At 37.4% G+C, this 20,285-nt stretch overlaps 1 protein-coding gene across 5 annotated transcripts in view; it reads right to left on the bottom strand.

Moving 5' to 3' along the window:
• The window catches only part of GRM7 (glutamate metabotropic receptor 7), an 890,122-nt gene that overhangs the window by 323,497 nt on the left and 546,340 nt on the right, over positions 1-20,285 (bottom strand). For all 5 annotated transcript variants that reach the window (XM_032149559.2, XM_032149558.2, XM_058437196.1 and 2 more), the window contains exon 5: positions 3,950-4,090. In XM_032149559.2, the coding sequence (XP_032005450.1) occupies positions 3,950-4,090 (141 nt within the window). The remainder of the gene's footprint in view (positions 1-3,949; positions 4,091-20,285) is intronic.

The raw sequence follows: 20,285 nt of genomic DNA, 5'->3' as shown, positions 1-20,285 counted from the left end.
AGTTGATATACATCCTGATCTCTAAGGAGTGACACAGACAAAAAGATCATTATGAATTCCTCATAGGCCACTGAATTCAGCCCAGAACAACAGAAAATTTCCATTGTTAGCTACTATCATGTGCTAGTAAAATTTCAGACCCTTTATTTAAATTGTCTCATTTAATCCACTCAACAATTTTGAATGTAAAGTTTTACTATTCTCACTTCAAAAATAAGAAATGGCTTTGAGAGGTTAAAAACATGTTATCCAAGCTCTCACAGGCATGTGTGGTTATTGGTGTCTTTAGAACAGAAGCTTAGATCTTTTTGATTCCAAAACCAATGGTTTCTTAACCACTGTGGTATAATGTTCCTGACCCCAAGATGGCCTCAATCTCTTTTTGCCGAGTGTCACTTCGTTTGTGTAATGTTCCCTCTTTCATTGACTCTTAGTATCTCCACTGAAACGTATTATTTCCAAAGAGGTCATACTCTAAACTGGTCTTTGTGCCAGCAGCATCCTGGCAAGTCTCAAGGGTGAACACACTCAGCTGGTGGGCTGTGGGTAGGTGAACATAAATACAACCCAGAAAAAAATCACATCTGATCTTTCTGCCTGCAAATGACAAACGGTATGTGGCGAACTCTCTAGAAGAGATGACTATGTGTATAGCTAGCACTGTCTCCACGAGAAAACATAGCTCTTCTATGAAGTAGCATGAATGGCATTAATGCTGTCAAATGGAAGTTGTGTTTTCTGTGATAGCTTGGACAACCACATACTTGCTGAACTGCATTTCACGCTGAGTGATTACAGCCAACATATCCCATGAGCAGGATGGTTCACTGCGAATGCCTGATCTATATCAATGGTTATTAGGCTACTCCGAAGGAAGGTAAGAGGAAGAATGTCTAGCTCTCAGATTGTCATATCCTGGGATTTGGTATCAAGGAAAGTGGGGATGTTCTTGAAATACTAAAGAATGTGATAAAATCCCTTGCTTTAAGACTTTAAGTGAATATGGATAATTTACAGAAATAAAGATTACATAGTTGTTCAGGTCATTTTCTATAAGAATTCTGCACATCTAGCCCCAAGTAAAATTATGAAGTATGAACACCTTATCTCATGTTTCTTAATGAATATTTTTCAATAATTATTATTCCTCTCATGACTTTGCATTTTCTTGTGATTCTAGAACTCATTATACACTGACCTCAGGAATTTGCTCTTTCCAAATAGTATGGGTCTCATTCCTCATATTTAAAACTTGTCAAATAGCTGATTCAGTGTTGGTCTACTTGCAGCTAATATATAACAAATACAGTTGAGTATGGCTAAGGAGGCTACCCAGCCCAAAAGAAAAAAAAAGGTCTACATTTTAATTTGTGCTCACATCTTAAGAGTGAATGTTATATTAAGACTTCCTTTTTCTTTAGCAGAGCCAAGTCACAGAGAGCTCTGTGAAGGGGGCTATGTTCTACAGTCCTCAGATAAAAACCTTCATTGTATTCACAGCGCAGATCCTCAGTGTCAGACTACTCAGCTAGCCTACTCATCTGGGTGCCCTTTCTAACATGCCTGTTCTAGTGTTTTAAAATCTAGTTACCAAAGCATGCAACCAGGTTACCTTTCCCACTGATTCTTCACTTCCAAACTGAAGTATACTTAAATGTAAAGATTTTTTAAATAGTATTTTTTGGAATACTATCAAAGAAAGATCTACATATGGTTGGATTTGGAAAAAGGAAGGATAAGAAAAACAAACAAAATACGACCACCATATCAATAGGTGAAAGAGTAAGAGATACGGTAATGGTAACAGTATCTACCTCCATTCCGTATGGTACAGCTCATCACAAAGAAAGTGACGAGGAAGGAAAAAGGAAGGTGAGAATATACAAATAATTTGGGTACAATGATAATTTAGTGAATGCGATTATAAACACACGGAAGAAGCATGTTAGTTAGGAAGACACAAACACTTCCATTTCCATTTTTGTAAGGTAGAGGCTTGCATAATGACCTTACTAGTTTGTATAAACCCAAATTCTCAATGATCAGCCCTAAAGCATGGTTCCAGATAAACCAGCCTGTGTTTAAGCTCATAAAAGTCAGAGGTGTGGCCTCAGACTGGGACAATCCTAACATCTATCAATCGATTCCACCTTCCAGACACTATACAGAACACCAAATGTCAGAAAGAACCCATGGAAACTGTCATCAATCATCTACATACTTCTGGTGCACTTGAATGTACCCTGACATATAGACAAATTATCCAGATATCAAGCTAATTTTTTCAGTTTCCACTTGAAAGCTTTGTGTCGCCTAGGTCTAGTCAATATTAAATTAATATTTTCCCTTTTCCCCCAGTATTCTAGGGACCATATCTCTGAACTATTGTTATACAGCATGGTCTGGAGAATACGGTTGATCCGATCTTCCAGTTGACTGAATGATACCTTTAATATATGCATCATACTGATTTTATAGCATTATTTTTATTGATGTTTCTAGTCATATCTTGTTCATTTCTCCTTTTTCACAGAAAACTCCTTGAGACTACATTTAAGCACCCTCAGAGACTTCATGATGTTCCTGATACCATGTATTACTTGATTAATAGATGCTTGCTGAGTGGATTAATCTACAACATGTGGGTGACCGGTATTCAAACAGCTACATTACAAAGATAGACTAGAGGAAGAACTGTTTCCCACATGAATGTCTCTTTCTTGATCATACATAAAACATTTTAGCCTTATTACCTTATTATACCTGAAGGTCATCATTACAAATTGTAAAGGCTGCTGTTTAAAGAGGTCTAGTTGATAAGATGGTAGATCATGTCATACCCTTGTGTAACACCCTTCCATGGTTACCACGGCTCTTAGGATAAAAGCCAAGTCCTACATACATCCTAAAATGACTTAGTTCTGGACCATCTCTCTACACCTGCAGGCTTGGCTCACACATTCTCTCTGTTCTGTGTACTTCAGTCATGTTTTTTCTGTTTTTCACATCCTCAGAAACACAAAAATTCTCCTACTGCAAGCCATTTACCATGTTTAATCAGAATTCTCCAACTTATTTTCCTTCTGTAACCAGCCAATGTCCATTCCTTCATTTTATCTTGACCCAAGCATCATTCTCTCAAAAGAGTCTTTTGAGACAGCTTCTACCTTCAACATGAGTAAACTTCCTATGCCCTCATAACACTCAGAACATGGATTGCAGTTTGTAATTATGAACTCGTTCGTGAGATCACTGGAATAAAGTCAAATTCCTTCCACCAGACTCTCGGCAACGTAGAGGGAGGATTCTCACTTAGTTTGCTCACCACCAGATCCCCAGTGCCTAGCACAGTGCATAGCAGAAAGGAGTCACTCAGTAAATATTTGTGAGTGAATAAACGAATGAATGTGTGATTTTTCTTCTGACTTATTCACAGATATTTTTCATTTGCAAGGTTACATATAAAGAACTGTGAATATTTTAAATAGTAGGTAACTGATTAACTTAGACGTTAATGAAAATCATTTGGGATTTTCATTATTCTAAACCCAATCACTCTGTTTCCTTAATCAAGTATACGGTCCATGGTAACAGTTAAATCCGGCAATGGCATGGGATTTGTCAGAGATTTTTGTCTATGTGAAAATGACTTCATACTCCTGGCTGGAACTGAACAAGAGGATTCAAAGCAACATGACCCCTTCTGAATTCAAAGAATCACTGAAAATGTCAATTACTGCTAGATAGACAGGCAGAAAAGAATACATTCTTGTCTGTACGTCTTTTGTCCTGCAAGACGTATGCTCCTGTTCCATTTTCTGAACAGTCTAGTAAAATTTAATTTACTTTTTCAATTTGTCTCCAGCCAAGCTTCCTTCTGTCAGCTATGCAGACATTTCAGTGCTAGCCACGTACAGTAATAGGAGAAGGACAACGAGAATTAAATTACCTGTGCATTTGCGATCTGTGTCTTCTTTTTTTGACCCACTAATCGTCAACTTGCAGTTGAAGTTTTCCTCCCAGTATTCGGCAAACCATACATTTCTTCTGTTGTTTTCAAGTGTACGGGACGTAAAGTAGGCATCAAACCCTACACAGAGTTAAATGAAAAGGTCAGTGCTTGCAGGGCACACTGCTGGCACATTCAGAAATAAAAATAAAAGTGACTTTTTTTTTCTTTGTTTCAGTGAACTGGATCCTCTTGTGTGTCAACCAAAAAAAAAAAAAAATTAACAGAAGGAGGAAAAATATTCTAATTGCATTAATCTATGACTAAATTCCTAGTTCAGTCTGACAGGTAGGTAGTTACTAGCATAATTTCCATTTGCAGGTGAGAAAACAGAGTTATAAGAAATAGTAACATGCCTAAGGTCGACCATTATGCCACATTCTGCATCCCTAACCATGTCAGCTCCTGATCCATGAATATTATTTTAAGAACCTCCTTTCACTTGGCAATGTCCTATTCTGTAATTGACTTTCTAGTCAAATTGGGAGGAAAAGTTTTTGAAGAGGTTGTAGGTGAACTGAGTCCAATATAAACCTCAATGTATAAAGAGTGTCCAGATAAGCAGGGACGAGGAGGCCAGGAACTCTCTAGCTTCCTCTTTAGGACAGTGTGACTTTAAATGTTCATATGGGGTCATAAGATCTTGGAAGAGTCAGAGTGGAAAAAGCGATTGGATTCAGTGTCCCAAGGCCTAGGCTCAAATCCTAAATCTATGAATCACACTCAGTCATGGAACCAAGAGCAGGTACATACTTAACCTATACGATTTTCCTTCAATCCACCTGCAACAATGAAGACTACACCATCTCCTTCCCTCACAGTATCTTGTTTGTGACAATGGAAAAATTTTGGAAACTTACAAAGTTGAGTGCTATGATCAAGAACCAATAGGAAAAAATATGGACTTACTTCCAGAATACTTAAATTATTCAAAGTTTTCCCTTACCTGTAAGGCCATAAAAATGGAATAATCATTACAATTACAAAAATAAGCAGTATTTTATGTACATTTTCTCATAAAATGTCACATCAACCAAAGGAAGTAGCTGGTCTCAGATCCATACTCTAAAGTTAAAAATGAAGGCTTAGAGAAGAATTTGGACCCACATCTGCCTAATTCCAGACCCTGGTTTCTGACACCCATGCTATAGCGCAGTGAGTCTCATATTTTGGTGGGCATTGCAATCATTTGGAGAGCTGATAAAGAATACAGAGTCCAGCTCATTGAGGTAGGCAGTATCTGAGTCTCATTATTATTATTATTTTCAAGTTCCCTAGCAGATTCTCTTAGCTACCAACGGTCAACAACTACTGCTATGAAGCTCTTCCATGGCCCACTTACCAAGCCACTTCCTCTCTTTCTCTACTAGACGCTCCATCACCAACTTACTGTATCAGCTATTGATTCCACAGGGCAGCTGGGTGGTTCGACAGGTAGAAGAGCAAAACAATCATGCATTCAGGTATTGGAATGGATAAGTCAATCAAAACGGTAAAACCCACTACACAGTCTGATAGTCCTGAGCCAAAGCCATTTCAAAAAACGGAGCTCCTCTCAGACAATTCAAAGCAGCAGAAGTGGAGGTCAAATGGATATTATTCCATTTAGTTACTTCTTGCTGACTTGCCTCCTCTTAGCTGAGTCAGATTCTTTCAGGATCTAAGAGTCTGTTTATTCCTATAAGCTAGGGCAAAAAATAAATTAAGTCTTGAAGTTTGCCTCTATTCAATTTCATTCACAAAGAATAAAATTGTCCATGAGAGACTTAAGTTTTTAAGAGAGATCTTGTTGTAGCCATGTATTTACAATGCCTTGGAATATACTTGGCAGCTCTCTGGGTTAGGCACACACTATAGCTCTTCTTTATTCATGGCTACAGAGCTTCTGATACAGAATGGTTTAAAGTTTTCCCTCTGGCTGAAGTCATCAAGCCATCACTCTTGGTCTGTCATTATAGTTCCTGCAACCTAAAGATTCTACCTATCTTATTTTAGGAATAGGCTGTCCAATACAAGATCTACAGTTACCAAGGTGGAACAGAGGGAAAGTCAGGGGTAGAAGCAGAAATTAGAATAACACTATTAATATAATTATGTGTGTGTGTGTGTCATAGTGAATTGAGATTTTTTTCCAAACTTTCTACTAGAGCCAAGAAGAAAAGTAATCTAACACATATCCCATTACTATTAGTTAATTGTCAGGTATTTAAATGTAAACCAAGGCACCAAGACCAGAGTTTTGGTTCACTGGAAACAGAATCAGAGTCATGTTAAAGGAGAAAGATAATTCTTTTATACGGGGCAGATGGTATTTTTATTATGAAATTGTTCCTTTTATTAGACAGATAAATTTAATTTCAAAAATTAATCTCCAGGTGCTTCTGAAGCAAATGACCCATTGGTTACATGTTGAGCAATATTCCTGTAATCTTGAAAGTAAACTTAGAGCAACAGAGAGAAAATGAAATGGACTTTAGCTGGTGTTAAGACCACACCAATCTGGTTCTTTCCTCTTTTAACTGGGTTGCTGCCCTCAAACACCCCTTGAAATTGGTGGCTGAGACAAGAGAGCGCAAAACAATAGAAACATAATTTATCCCAGGCGTGTTGTTTGGGAAGTGACCTTTCCAGGTGAGAGACAGAAAAAGCTCTTGCAAGTGTGTGGTGCGAAGGGAAACCTATCAGAATGTGAAGAGGGGGTCAGAGGACACAGCTGCCTGCTCTGCCAGGATAATGGGAGCTGACAGATATTGATGGCTCTTCCTGAGGCATCAGAAAGTGACCAGGAGTCCTGATGGCTGCCTTCTCAATACTAGTCATGTGTTGGAGATGAGAACATCCCTGTTGACCTAGGTGCCAGGGGGCACCCAAGGCTTCATTTCACCAGCCTATAAACAGAGGGTCTGCTTCCTTCTTAGGAAGAATGGCCCAATGATACAGAAAAATAAAGCTCCTAGCACATCATAGGCATACGACACTAATAGAATCAGTGAATGAAGCAATTAATAAAAAGAACAAAAGGAAACGACAACAGGGAGGGAGGGAGGGAGAGAGAGAGAAAAGAGAGAGGAGAAAGAGAAAAGGGAAAAGAGGCGATGCAGGCAAGGGGAGAGAAGAGAGAGGCATTGATTAGGGTGAGAAACAGGGAATTCCCTGTTGCTGAGAGTCCAAATAAGTATAAAAATTTTGAAAAATAGGTCAGCATTATCTATTAACATTGTTAATGTGCATTCTTAAAAGACGAGCCATTCTACTGCTAGGTACATGCACTAGAGAAAGTTTATACACATGCACCACAATATACATTCAAGAATGTGTAGCGTGGTAATATCTGTAATAACTAAAATCTGAAACAACCCAAATGCCTATGAAGTACACAGAAAAAAAAATGCTGTTCACAAAAACACGTATGAATCTCATAACAAATGTGCAAATCAGGAATGAAAGAATGCATTCAGTATAATTTATGTCACGTAAAGTTCAAAATTGGGCAGAAATAAGCCACATTGTTTAATGAGGCAGTCATATGTGGTTCAACTACAAAGAAAAACATTGAAACTATTATAGTAAAAGTAGGATATTCTAAAAAAATAGATTATTTCTGGTGGTACAAGAGAGGAGACAGACATATGGTGGACAGAAACAGAGTGTTGGGGCATCTATCCTGCTAGTATTCTTGATTGGGTGGTGACGTTATAACTATTTTTAAACCCTACATAGTTTTTTCATGCCCTTTTATATTTCTATAATATAACCTATGGCAGTGGTTTAAATTTGGCTCTTAAAAAATATCCATGTCCTAACCCCCCAAACTTGTGAATATGACATTATTTGGAAAATATATTAATATTGTATAGTAATAAGTTATATCACAAATAAAATTAATTTAGGGATCTCTCGATGGGATGATCCTGGATTATTCATGAGTGCTGTAAATCCAATGACAAGAGCCCTTATAAGATACATACAGAAGAGAGACACACAGGAGAAGGCGAGAAGGAGATGTGAAGATAAACACAGATGGGGTATTGCAGCCACAAGCCCAGGAATGCTTGGAACCAGCGGAACCTGTAAGAAACAGGGAAGGCTACTCCGCCTAGAGCCTTCAGAGGGCTGTGGCCCCAGCTGAAACCTCGACTTTGTATTTCTGGCCCCTAGAACCATAAGAGAATAAATTTCTATTGTTTTAAAGCACCAAGTTTGTAGCCATTTTTTATGTTATCCTTAGGAAAGGAATATACTTTAGTAAATAAAAAATCCTGTTGTGGTACACCTTCCTAGCTTCTCTTTGGTCCAAATGATAATATTGTTCTCAGATGTCACAAAGTGGTGGCTTGTAGGGCATATTTAACATATAGACTTGTCTCGTCCTTTCTCTTTTGCCACAAAATGTGTGTGTGTGGTGATTTTGTGTGTATGTGTGTATTTGTGTGTGTGTGTGTGTGTGTGTGTGTGTGTGTGTGTATATATATATATAATTTTTTTTTTTTTTGAGACAGGGTCTTTCTCCGTCCCCAGGCTGGAGTGCAGTGGCTCAAACATGGCACAATGCAGCCTCAACCCACCAGGCTCAAGTGATCCTCCCACCTCAGCCTCCTGGGTAGCTGGGACCACAGGTGGGCACCACCACGCCTGGATAATTTTTGTATTTTTTTTTTGTAGAGATAGGATCTCACCATGTTTCATAGGCTAGTCTCAAACCCTTGGGCTCAAACAATCCACCTGCTTCGGCCTCCCAAAGTGTTGGGATTACAGGCATGAGCCACCGTGCCCAGCCCCAAAATATTTTTACAATCAGCTTCAAAGCCAGAAGATTTTACTTGAAAGTCCAGATTTCTAGTTTTGCTTATAAAGTTAGAAGATCTAGTAACAGCGAACCCCAACTCCATGTGTTCAAAAAATAGCTATTCCCTTTAGTTAGGCCTGAGATCTTCAGCTTACAGTATTTCCTCACCACCCGACTGCCTTTAACCTAGGCTACATTTCTCATTTTTGAGCTGTACGTGGTTGTCAGGGTGGACACGAGCTTCCCACCACTGAGAAACGCATCTCTCTAATGTGCCTTTGCGGCAATTTGAGTAATCTAAAAACTTCACCGAAATAAGAAATATTATTTCAGGCCTCTAAGAATATATCCTTGAAAAAGCTACTAAAAACAGGGAAGTTGGCCAGGCACAGTGGCTCATGCCTGTAATCCCAGCAGTTTGGGAGGCTGAGGTAGGCAGATCACAAGGTCAGGAGATCGAGACCATCCTGGCCAACATGGTGAAACCCTGTCTCTACTAAAAATACAAAAAAATTAGCCGGGTGTGGTGGCATGTGCCTGTAGTCTCAGCTACTTGGGAGGCTGAGGCAGGAGAACTGCTTGAACCCAGGAGGCAGAGGTTGCAGTGAGCCAAGATCCCACCACTGCACTCCAGCCTGGGCAACAGAGCGGGACTCCATCTCAAAAACAAAACAAAACAAAACAAACGCAAAACAGGGAAGGTGGGAAAGCAGTAGGATATAAAATTTACACAGAGAGATGATCTATCTTTACATACACAAACAATAACCACTTAGAGACACAGTGAAAAAGAGCACAATTAAAATAGCTACCCCACCCCCCCTAAAAAAAGAGAATATCCAAGAACAATTGATATCTTTCCATTTATCAGGGCTTTTGTCTTTCAGGAAAAGTTGAAGGTTTCACTTATGTCAATTCCATTCAAGTTAATTTATAGCTTTTATGTGATCTCAATAAAAACACAAACTTTTCTTGCCTAGAGATAGACAAGTTGCTTTTAAAGTTCGTACGGAAAAATATCAGGACCAAGAGAATGCTGAAAAAGAAGAGCAAGTATACATGAGTGTTTGGTAGTTTGGGGGAAGGAAGTGAAAAAAAGGAGAGCAAGCTCCAGAAGATTTTAAATTCAGATTTTAAATTCACTATTATTGAAAAAGAGTAGTCTTGGCACACAAAGAAATCAATTTATCATTGGAACAGAACAGAAAGTCCAGAACTAGACCCAATTGCACATGAGAATTTAATGTAGTGGAGAATAAAGGTAGTATTTCAAATCGCTAGCAAAACAATGTGCTTTTAATAATTGTCTAATAAACAGCAACCAGTTGGATATTTGGAAAATGATCAAGTTGAACCTTAGTTAGGAATTTAACATATAATCCCACAAGAAATATGAGGAAGCACTGCATGGATTCAACCACAGCAAGTGCATTTGGGTTTTCTGTCTGCAAAATGGGGAATTTTGCATGGTTGTAGGAATTGGCTGTCCTGCACCCTTGACTCTATGCCATGTGCTGTGTTCTCAGGACATGTTCCGCAGGTAGCCCCGCTAGCACTTGCGCAGTGTTACAGGTGTCAGTTTTTTGTCTGCCTCTCTTGAGAATCTTTGAGGTCCTGGAGGCCAGAGACTCAGTTCTCCTTCCCTATTCCAGTTCCTATCAATATTAACCGATGTAAACTGAAGTTAAAGACATGTAAATCGGCTTGGCTAGAAGATCATTACTGATCTAATGAGAGGAGTCTAGGCTCTCAGATGCACCCACAAATTATTTGATGTGTCTATTGATGAGAGAGGTGGAAACTAGCCATTATTTTTGAGAAAACAAATAAGAATTACTGCAACAAAAATATTCCACAAAGAACAAAAATCTCACAGGAAGTGTTTATGGATGAGGTAGAGGAAATAATGTCTGCAATGTTATTGCACAAAATGTCTCCAAAGGGCTGTTGCATATTATATAATACCAGAGTGCCTGTCATTTTTTATTCCTTTAAACTGCTTGGGAAACAGAAGGGCATTTATGTAATCTGAACATACTCATATGGGAATAAATATGGATATAAACAATACATATTACATTGATAGTTTAATGGCTAAAAACAGACTCTGAAACTAGAATTCTAGGGTTCAGTTCCTAGCTTTGACACTTGCTAGCTAGATGACCTTGAGTAAATGGGCGAACCAGTCTAAGTTTCTCAACTGATAAAATGGGGATGATGATAATATAGACTTCATAGGATTGTTGTAACTATTGGATGTGCTAATTATGCAGTTTTTAGAACAGTGTCTATCATGTAAGTGCGTAAATGTAAGCTAACTTAATAGAAAATTATCTCAGACACACATGTGAGGAAAAGAGAGAGAGAGAACAACAACAAAAAATTTAAGAAACTTTGTACTTTAACACTAGGAACTATACATGAAATATTCAGCTCTTAAAAGCCTGACTTTGCAGTCAGATAGACATGAATTTGAATCCTGCCTCTGCCAACTACTGGCTATCTTATTTAACTTGTCTTGTGCTAAGCCTATCACTTACATTTCTGCCACTTTTGTTTTGTTATCAAACTATACATTTTAATTTGCTTATTATTTCATTCATTCATGACTTCACATATTCCAAATAAGACTTAAAGTGGCACCTACTTTTCCTCATCTATAAATTAAGGATAGTAGTACCTACCTTACAGATGATTTTTAAAATTTTCAATATGAAGGATAAACCAACGTTTTAAAATTTTTCAGTAAATGCAGGTTCCTTTCCTTTTGTCAAGGTAAACAGTTTTAGTATCAGTTTCAGGCACTGTAAAGTAACAACCCTCTACCCTTGAAAGCCTCTTATCATTCTCCTATGCTAAATGCAGTCATGTGAGCTTAATGGTCCACATATATATTGTGAGGCTGCTCAGAATGCACAGGTCAGTAGAGATGAAACATAAAATGACCATTCCTCTAGTGGATGATTTAGGAGGTGAGACTTGAAGAGGCATCTACCTGGAGGCCACAGGCTGCTTCCATAGGGTGTGGAATGGGTGGTAAATAAGCGAACGATGGAGGCTCCTGCTATCTTTCCTTCTACCCCACCTCATGGCAATGCCAACTTGAACCCCTGCCTTAGTGGTTAAATGTTCTGTGCAGAAATGTGGTAAGGGTTTTACTCAAGAGCACTGATCCCTCACAGGTATTACAACACTACTTCCAGGCTTGGGTTTTTATTGTTGTTGGTATAATTTCTTGCCTTTCTAATCTCTTGCCTTTCTACCCTTCCTCCTTCCACACTATGTTGTTTTAATGACATCCCATATTTTCATATCTTTTTTCCCTCTACTAACAATGAGTGTAATTGTCACACTAAATTGTGCAATCTTGACTGCAATACATATTGGCACTTGCCAACATATATCCAAAGCCATGAAAGATGTGCAAATTTTTTGATCTAGCAACATGTTTCAAGGTATTTATCCTAATGGAAAAAGGATATGCATTTTTGAAAAGGCATTTAAAGCACTAGGTGATTTTAAAAATTATTAATCTTACCAGATACGGGAATAGCATGGTGATATAAAGAATAGGTTCCCATCAGTTAGAGATACATGCTAAAATATTTTAGTTAAGAAGACATAATGTCTCAGATTTGATCTAAAATGCCCCATCACAACAAAAATTCAGGAGAGAAAGTTTAAGCCTGATAGCAAAATATTGATAATGTTTGAAACTGGGTTTTCAATTCACGTGATTTGATTATATCATTCTATTTTTATGTATGTTTAATAATTTTTATTTTTATTTTTTGAGACAGAGTCCCGCTCTGTTGCCCAGGCTGGAGTGCAGTGGTGTGATCTCGGCTCACTGCAAGCTCCGCCCCCTGGGTTCATGCCATTCTCCTGCCTCAGCCTCTGGAGTAGCTGGGACTACAGGCACCCGCCACTATGCCCGGCTAATTTTTTGTATTTTTAGTAGAGATGGGGTTTCACCATGTTAGCCAGGATGGTCTCCATCTCCTGACCTCATGATCCGCCCACTTCAGCCTCCCAAAGTGCTGGGATTACAGGCGTGAGCCACCACGCCCGGCCGATAGATTCTTTTAAAAGTAGTTATAAGGATAATCATTTGAGCACTATTTAGAACAATGAAAATGTAAAATCACTGCAAATGTCCCCAAAACACATGATTCAATACATGCGTTGAAGTAGTATGCAACCATCAGACTACAGAAAGTTTTCAAAAGTGTATGCTAGGAGCCAAAAAAATTTGTGTTTTTATGTTATATTTTAAAAGTTAAAAATACTTTGATAGTATTACTATTATATATGTAATATTACATATATAATATTCATTATATTATCTAATATCAATGTCAATAGTAACAATGAATGTCACTATCAATACTAATAACACATTGTTGACATATTAGATGATGTGATAACCTACTGTTGATATTAGATGATTTGATGAACAGATGATGAGCGATATTTTATTTTTAGCTCATTCATGTTTTTTAATTCCCTATACATCTATAAAGCAAAACACAGACACATGCAACATAAAACAAAAAATATGTATATAAAATATATCTCTCCAAAATAAATGCTGATTCGATACAATATTCAGTCTTTTGCAAACAGTAAAATTTTGTAGAAGAGCCATTATTCTCCAAGATAACTTAATTACTATTTCTAAACACACCTAACTTTTACAAATGTAATCTATAAATCTATTATTTATAACTATCCAAAGTAGGTATAGTAAATATACTCATGTCACCACTCCCTGCATCTACAACCATAGCAGACATCAATAATCAATTTTGAATCTTCCCAACCAACACAAAGAAATGATACATGTTTGAGCTGATGAATATGCTAATTACTGAATGATCACTGCATGTGTATCAAAATATACTATGTACCCCAAAATATGTACAAGTATTATGTGTCAATTATAAAAATAAATAAAATAATAATCAATCATGATAATCAGTCTTAACAAACCTGGTCTCCAGCCTCTTTCTAGCTTAGTGCTTTAAAAAGCTAATATTCTTCTGACTTTTTAAAACATACAACTTATATACTATCCTCGATATGACATATTTTCAAGAAATTATTCCTGAAAATTTACTATACATAAAGTGGTATTTTCAGATAGAAACATTTAAATTAATTAATGGCAACACAATCTCCTACTGTGTAGGTGACTACTATGCCCAGAGCTTTGGTTTAAATGCTTTGCATGGATTTTAGCTATTGAACATAAGTGTACTGTTCTGTGGTTCTCATAGAAGTTCCAGTTCAATATGCTCTCTTGAAGACACTAAAGAAAAACACATGGTGCTTTAGCTTGATATAATATGTTCAGTATCTTCATAAAAGAAATATGGAAGGTGTTAGAGATTGTCTATCAAGAAAACCAAGACCAATAGGGTGTATTGCAAACATTTTTTATTGATTATATATAGAGTGTCATTGGCTTAATCTTGTTTGCATTAATTTTTTTTTTTATGTAGGACTCAAAAGAGTTCAGAACTTTCTATGATCTCCAATTGGGCCAACAAGATGCTTCCTGTTGGAAGAGATGGACAAGATCTTAAAGGGAGAGTATCTGGAACACACAGTTGTTATTTCCCTATGCTAAATTCCACGGAGCACACATCTTGGTATTGTACTCCTGCTGCCAACAATGGTTGAACACTTACCGTAGGACTGGTAGATTCCAAGGCATTATATTTTAAACTCCTTTTTATAAAAGCCAGGCCTCAAAGGATCAGGCTTCCATCAGAATTTCTTTTCTCTGTTGCCTGAACTCCAATACCTCATCTTAATTTCATTTCTTTCTCAACTTCCAGGAAGAAGCCTGATGGTTAGTTCCCAGAAAGGCTGTCAGCCTAATTAACTAGCTGGAGAAGATCATGAGAAATCTAAACCAATCACCAAGAATCTACCAGGGAATTCCCAAGTGAGATCTGCCTTTCTTAGAAGACAGCCTTTAGATTACAAGAGGAGTGCTTGTCAAGACCTGATGCCTACCTACAAATGCTCCTCTCGAGGACAGTGCTGTAACAATCCACAGATTTGTATAGAGCCCCTCTTTCTAGGAACTTATCCCTGACATAGTGGAAGTATATGCAGAAAACTTATGTCTACAACAGTTTACACCCTTGGTCTACACACTGGAATTCAGTATAGAATTTTTTAAATTACCTTTGCTTGGACTCCAAACCAGACCAGCTGAATCAAAGATTCTACTGTTGGGCCTGAGCATCCATGTTTTTAGCTTCCCGGGTGATTCAGACATGCTGTCAGGGTTAAGAATATCTACTCTATACGACTGTGCAATTTCATCACTCATATATCCATTTTACGCACAGCCCTGGACGAGCCATCCAAGGAGTACCAGAAACATGAGAGACAAGGTCCCCTTAATTTGAGCATATCTATCTATCTATCTATCTATCTATCTATCTATCTATCTATCTATCTATCTATCTATCCATCCATCCACACACACACACACACACATATTCTTATATATACAAATATATTCACATATATACACATATACACACACATATATTCTCATCTATACATTCTTATATGTGTATATATACATATATGTGTGTATATATATGTAAAAACGTGTGTGTATATATATATATATCAGAATTACTCAAATAATATCACATGTTCACATGTCTTTGGAAACATCAAATAACGGACGTACTTTTGCCATAGTTGACTGAATCTTGTTGCCATTCTTTGAATGTCATCATTTATTATATGAAAGCTTTCCAAGATTTAATGAGTAATATTCTTCTACATAGAGATTATACATATGATTATCTCAGCTTGATGTCATCCTAATGAATGTAGGGTGAAATTTATGTTTCCATAGATCGTGAATATTGTATCTATTACAATACATAAAATTATACATTTGTAATATATGTTTTTTTAGAAATGTCTAAGGAGGATTTTTTAAGGAATTATAGTAAATTATCATAATCAGTTTCATGTGTATATAACTGTCCGAGAATCATAATCTTACAGAATAATGTATTTAGTGCATATAAATTATTAATCAATTCAGCAAATGGGACCTACCCATTTTTCCAGGCAATGACAGAAAGAAAGCCAGACAAACTTGTCAGAGAATTATTCTGCATTGTAGAAGCTTCACGTTTTATTTTTAATAACTATAGAAGAACCATGTTGCCTGGTTACCATCTTCATTTTGTACTCTGGTCTAAAAATGTCTCAGCAGCCAGAAGTTTTCAGTGAGCTCAACATCTAAACTTATATAATCAAACATCTATAACAATTCAAAAGGAATTTTACCAAAATGATATTTCATTTTCTTCCTAATCACAGATTCAGCCACCACCTAATGACTGAGGGGAAAAAAAAAGCAACCTTTCGAAGGAAAGACTTTTCATATGCAGGACTGAGAGGGGAAAAAGAATCTTAAAAAAAAAAAAGGAAAACAAAACTCAAAGAAAATAATATCAGTGTCATTAATGCATGACCACTTAGTATTTGAATTCCCATGAAAATATAAACCAAAAGAAGAAGTGTTTTGGACACGTAGAGAAGCTTAAATTAGTATTTATAATATTTTACAATTTCACATCAAAGGTCACTTTTATTTGCAGGTATTTTCAGGTTTGAGAAGGACTGTCCAACATTCTAAAACATGCTATTTTGATGTATGTTATTTCTCCATGTCTTTCTGGCATATTAAGACATCATATTTGCAGAAGTGTAAAAATGAGAATAGATGGCTCCTGTAAATAAATGTCTTCATGTAGGATCAAGTTCAAGCGGCAAACTCAGATTATATTCATTCTCTCACCACCTGAGTTACTAAGATATTCCTGAGAGGGAGACATTGCATTAGGTGCAATAATAGGAAAGGTGAATTGTCCTCACCTCTGACCTCTTACACTTTTAGACAACTACATCTTGTTTTCTAGGAAATCACTTCCACATTTACAGGTTTGTAACGGTTACCAACTGACTGGGTTGGGAGTGAGCACCTAACCTTATCTGTGCCAACCAGATTCTCTTCGTTGGTAACCTGAAACTGGGAATAACCAATTCCTGTCAACCAGGACTGCTCACTTTATAGAAGAGATGTAAACTCAGGAGTTGCTGATAGCAGCCACATAGGCTGAGAAGTAGAAAAATTCAGTTTGCATGGGGAGATGAGTCAATTAGAGTCCTAGAAAAAAAGACAATGAGGGAGAAGAGTCTTACATTTTTAACAATGTTCAAGTACCTGGTTCCAATCCATTTCTAAGGCCTTGATATATTCCTTGGTCTTGGATTCTATAAGACATCCATTTATTCTTATAATAAATCAACACGCCTCCTTTTTTATCTTAGGCAAATCCCAATGTTTGTCTATCATTGACAACTGTAAGGGTCATAACTAATATTGATGTGGGGATAAGTCAGATATGGATCCTGTTCTCAGGGATATGGCCAAGAAGTAGGACATACACATATAATTTTAACAGAAAGGGAAGAGATTCAGAAGTTATAGAGACGCAATGATGGAAGTTTCACATTAAGAAGCAAACATTCCTGACTCTGAATAAGGTGAGTTCAAAAAGTTTTTGGAGGAAGTGATATACAGTACATTTGGAAATGTTTAAAATGATGACTAATGCTTTATTTTTTTCTTTCAAAGTTTTTTTCTAGGTAATTGGTGTTGCAGAAATATAACTTCAATCTGCTGCCAGATTGGTTCAGACATAGAAATCCTTGCTTTTATCTCAATGTGGAGTGCTATTAGTAGGAGTACTTCATGCTCTGTATTTTAGAGAGAGCAATGGGATGGACTTGGTATTAAAGCCATATGGCAACATCATAAATATGGTCTTGCCTCAGACATGATGTTTCCAACAACAAAACACAGTCAACACTGTTTGCACTATGGCCCTACTGAAAACTTTCTATTCCTCTAAGGAGGAGGCAGCACTCTGAGTGCCAAATGAAAGTTTTATGGCAGTTACTGGCAGGGCCTGTGCTTGCTACCTGGGTCAGCGACAGTATCGAAAGAAAATGCAGTCTCATTTTAGTCACCAGGGATTGCTTCTTTGTCATACACATTTAGAGTGTGTCTTGGATGAAATCAGAAAATGGCATAATAGAGCAATTAATTATAGCAGAAATTAATTAAAGCAAAAGGCCCCATGGTAGAGAGATTCTGAAAGTATATAATACACAACTTCTGCTCTAAGACACTTTCCATGTTTGAGGGTAGATAAGAAAATAAAAACAATACCAATGATTCTGGCTAATGCTTACTAAAAAAAAAATTAAATGATTACACTGGGCTAAGAATGGTATATTATTTCAATTCTCACAAACATCCTAGGAGTTAACCATTATTATTATCCACATTTGGTGAATGTGCACACTGAAACTCATATAGAATAAGTAATTTTCCCAAAGGCTCATAGCTAAAAAGCAGAATCTGAACACAGTCTACCTGATTCCAAATGGTAAATCACAATGCAAGAAGAAATAACAAAGCCATCTAAAAATTCAAAGATAGTCTATGAATGTTACAGGATTTCAGAGATGAAGAAAAATGCCAGGATAGAATGATATGCATTTATGCCATGGAAGAGCTGTGATTTGAGTTCAGCCTAGAAAATGCAGAGTTCATACAGATAGGAAGGACTGGAGAGAGGGGAGGATTACAGCAAGCACAAAGGGTGAGGTGGTTGTATCACTTGTGTTTCCAGGTGATGAATAGACTGATTTGACTACAATGGATGTTTGATGTACAGAACATCTTTATGGAAAGGTATAATGGAACCAGATTGTAGAGGGTCTGCAGTATAAAGAGTCAGGATGTTACCTCACAGGCATTGTGAAGTCATTGAGGGTTGGTTCTTAGAATAGATACTGTGATAATAGCTTCATTTGAGGAAGAATATACTAGCAGAACTGGGAGGAAGGTTCTTATTTGTTGAGTGACATTGGTATAGAAGTATTCATGTATGAAGCTTTTCATAATCCTTACAACACTTGGAAATGTAAAACCACCATGTCCATGCTTAGAAGAATGAGCTAAGGTTCTGTCAGGGAAGATGCCTGTCTCAAGTTCACCAGATGGGAAAGATGGACACAATATTTTGTCCTAGTCTGTTTACTTCAAAGCCTATACTCTTAACAATTCAATGTGAAAAACAAAAGTAGTAAAGAGATATTGAAATATTGAGCCTTGACTATTTCTAGGTTCTAAGTAATCTTCATGTAATAACTTATGTAAACCTTCTAATACCTCTGAGATAGGTACTTGTCTTTGTGCGTTTCTGTGTTGCTGTAAAGGAATACCTGAGGATGGGCAAGTTATGAAGAAAAAAGGTTTATTTGGCTCATGGTTCTTCAGCCTGTACAAAAAGCATGGCTCACAGCATTTGCTTCTGGAGATGGCTTCAGTCTGCTTCTACTCACAGCAGGAAGGGTGGGGTAGCTGGTATGCAGAGATCACAAGTGGTGGGGAGGAGGAGTGGAAAGGTGCTTAGTTCCTTTTAACAACCAGCTCTTGTGAGAATTCTGAGGGTACTAATGGAGCAAGAATTCATTCATTACAGTAAGGATGACACCTAGCCACTCATGGGGGATCCGCCCCTGCAACCTAAACACCTCCCATTAGGCCTGATCTCCAACACTAAGGATCAAATTTCAACATGAGACTTGGTGGAGCCAAACAAACCATATCTAAACCATAGCAGTACTACCTTATCCCCATTTCACAGATGGGAAAAATGAAGCAGAAACTGCATGGGTCATTTGCTCATTACCAGAGGAAATGAGATTTCATTCAGATCTTTGGCTCAAGAGCCTGGGCTCATGGTTCTGCTGTGAGGCCCTCAATTATAGCAGCAGTTGACTAAGAAGTAATAAGTGTGACATCTACAGTCTAGTTGAAAGTTTTACCGAACAGATCAAAAACAATGACCTTGATAAAGAAAAAAAGTAAGACGGGGTGACTGGATCTAGAGCTTAGAGAACAAGGTAGAGGGTGGATTCCAGAAAATGTTGAGGACATTTTACTATTGTTATTATTGTTCTTGTTGTTTTTTAAATAGGAAGATGTGCGATTTCCAAATCACTAAGCTTAAGTGGAAGGTGGAAGCATGAAGGAAAATGCTCTGAAGGGTAAAGCTGTAGATTCAGAAGCCAAGAAAATGCCTATGATGCTGGGAATTAAAAGAATGAAATCATCAATAGAAAATATATAAAGAAAGAATAGTGTGGGAAGGGAAGAGCTACTGGGAAATGCCCGCATTTGAGGATGTCAAAGAGAAACAAAGAAGTCATCAATGGAGATAGAAAGGAATTGTCAGAGAAGTAGAAAGAGGGAGGAGGGTACAGAATCATAGAATCTCAAAGCTTAGTAACAACCAGGGTTGGCTTCATGGCCATGGGACCTGAGCACTCACACAGGGCCCCAGGTTCAGAAAATCCCCTGTATGT

This window comes from Hylobates moloch, unplaced genomic scaffold (genome assembly GCF_009828535.3).
Source record: "Hylobates moloch isolate HMO894 unplaced genomic scaffold, HMol_V3 SCAFFOLD_4, whole genome shotgun sequence".
Lineage (NCBI taxonomy): Eukaryota > Metazoa > Chordata > Mammalia > Primates > Hylobatidae > Hylobates > Hylobates moloch.
The sequence above is the reverse complement of the archived record's forward strand: the minus strand, read 5'-3'. Positions and strand labels throughout refer to the sequence as shown.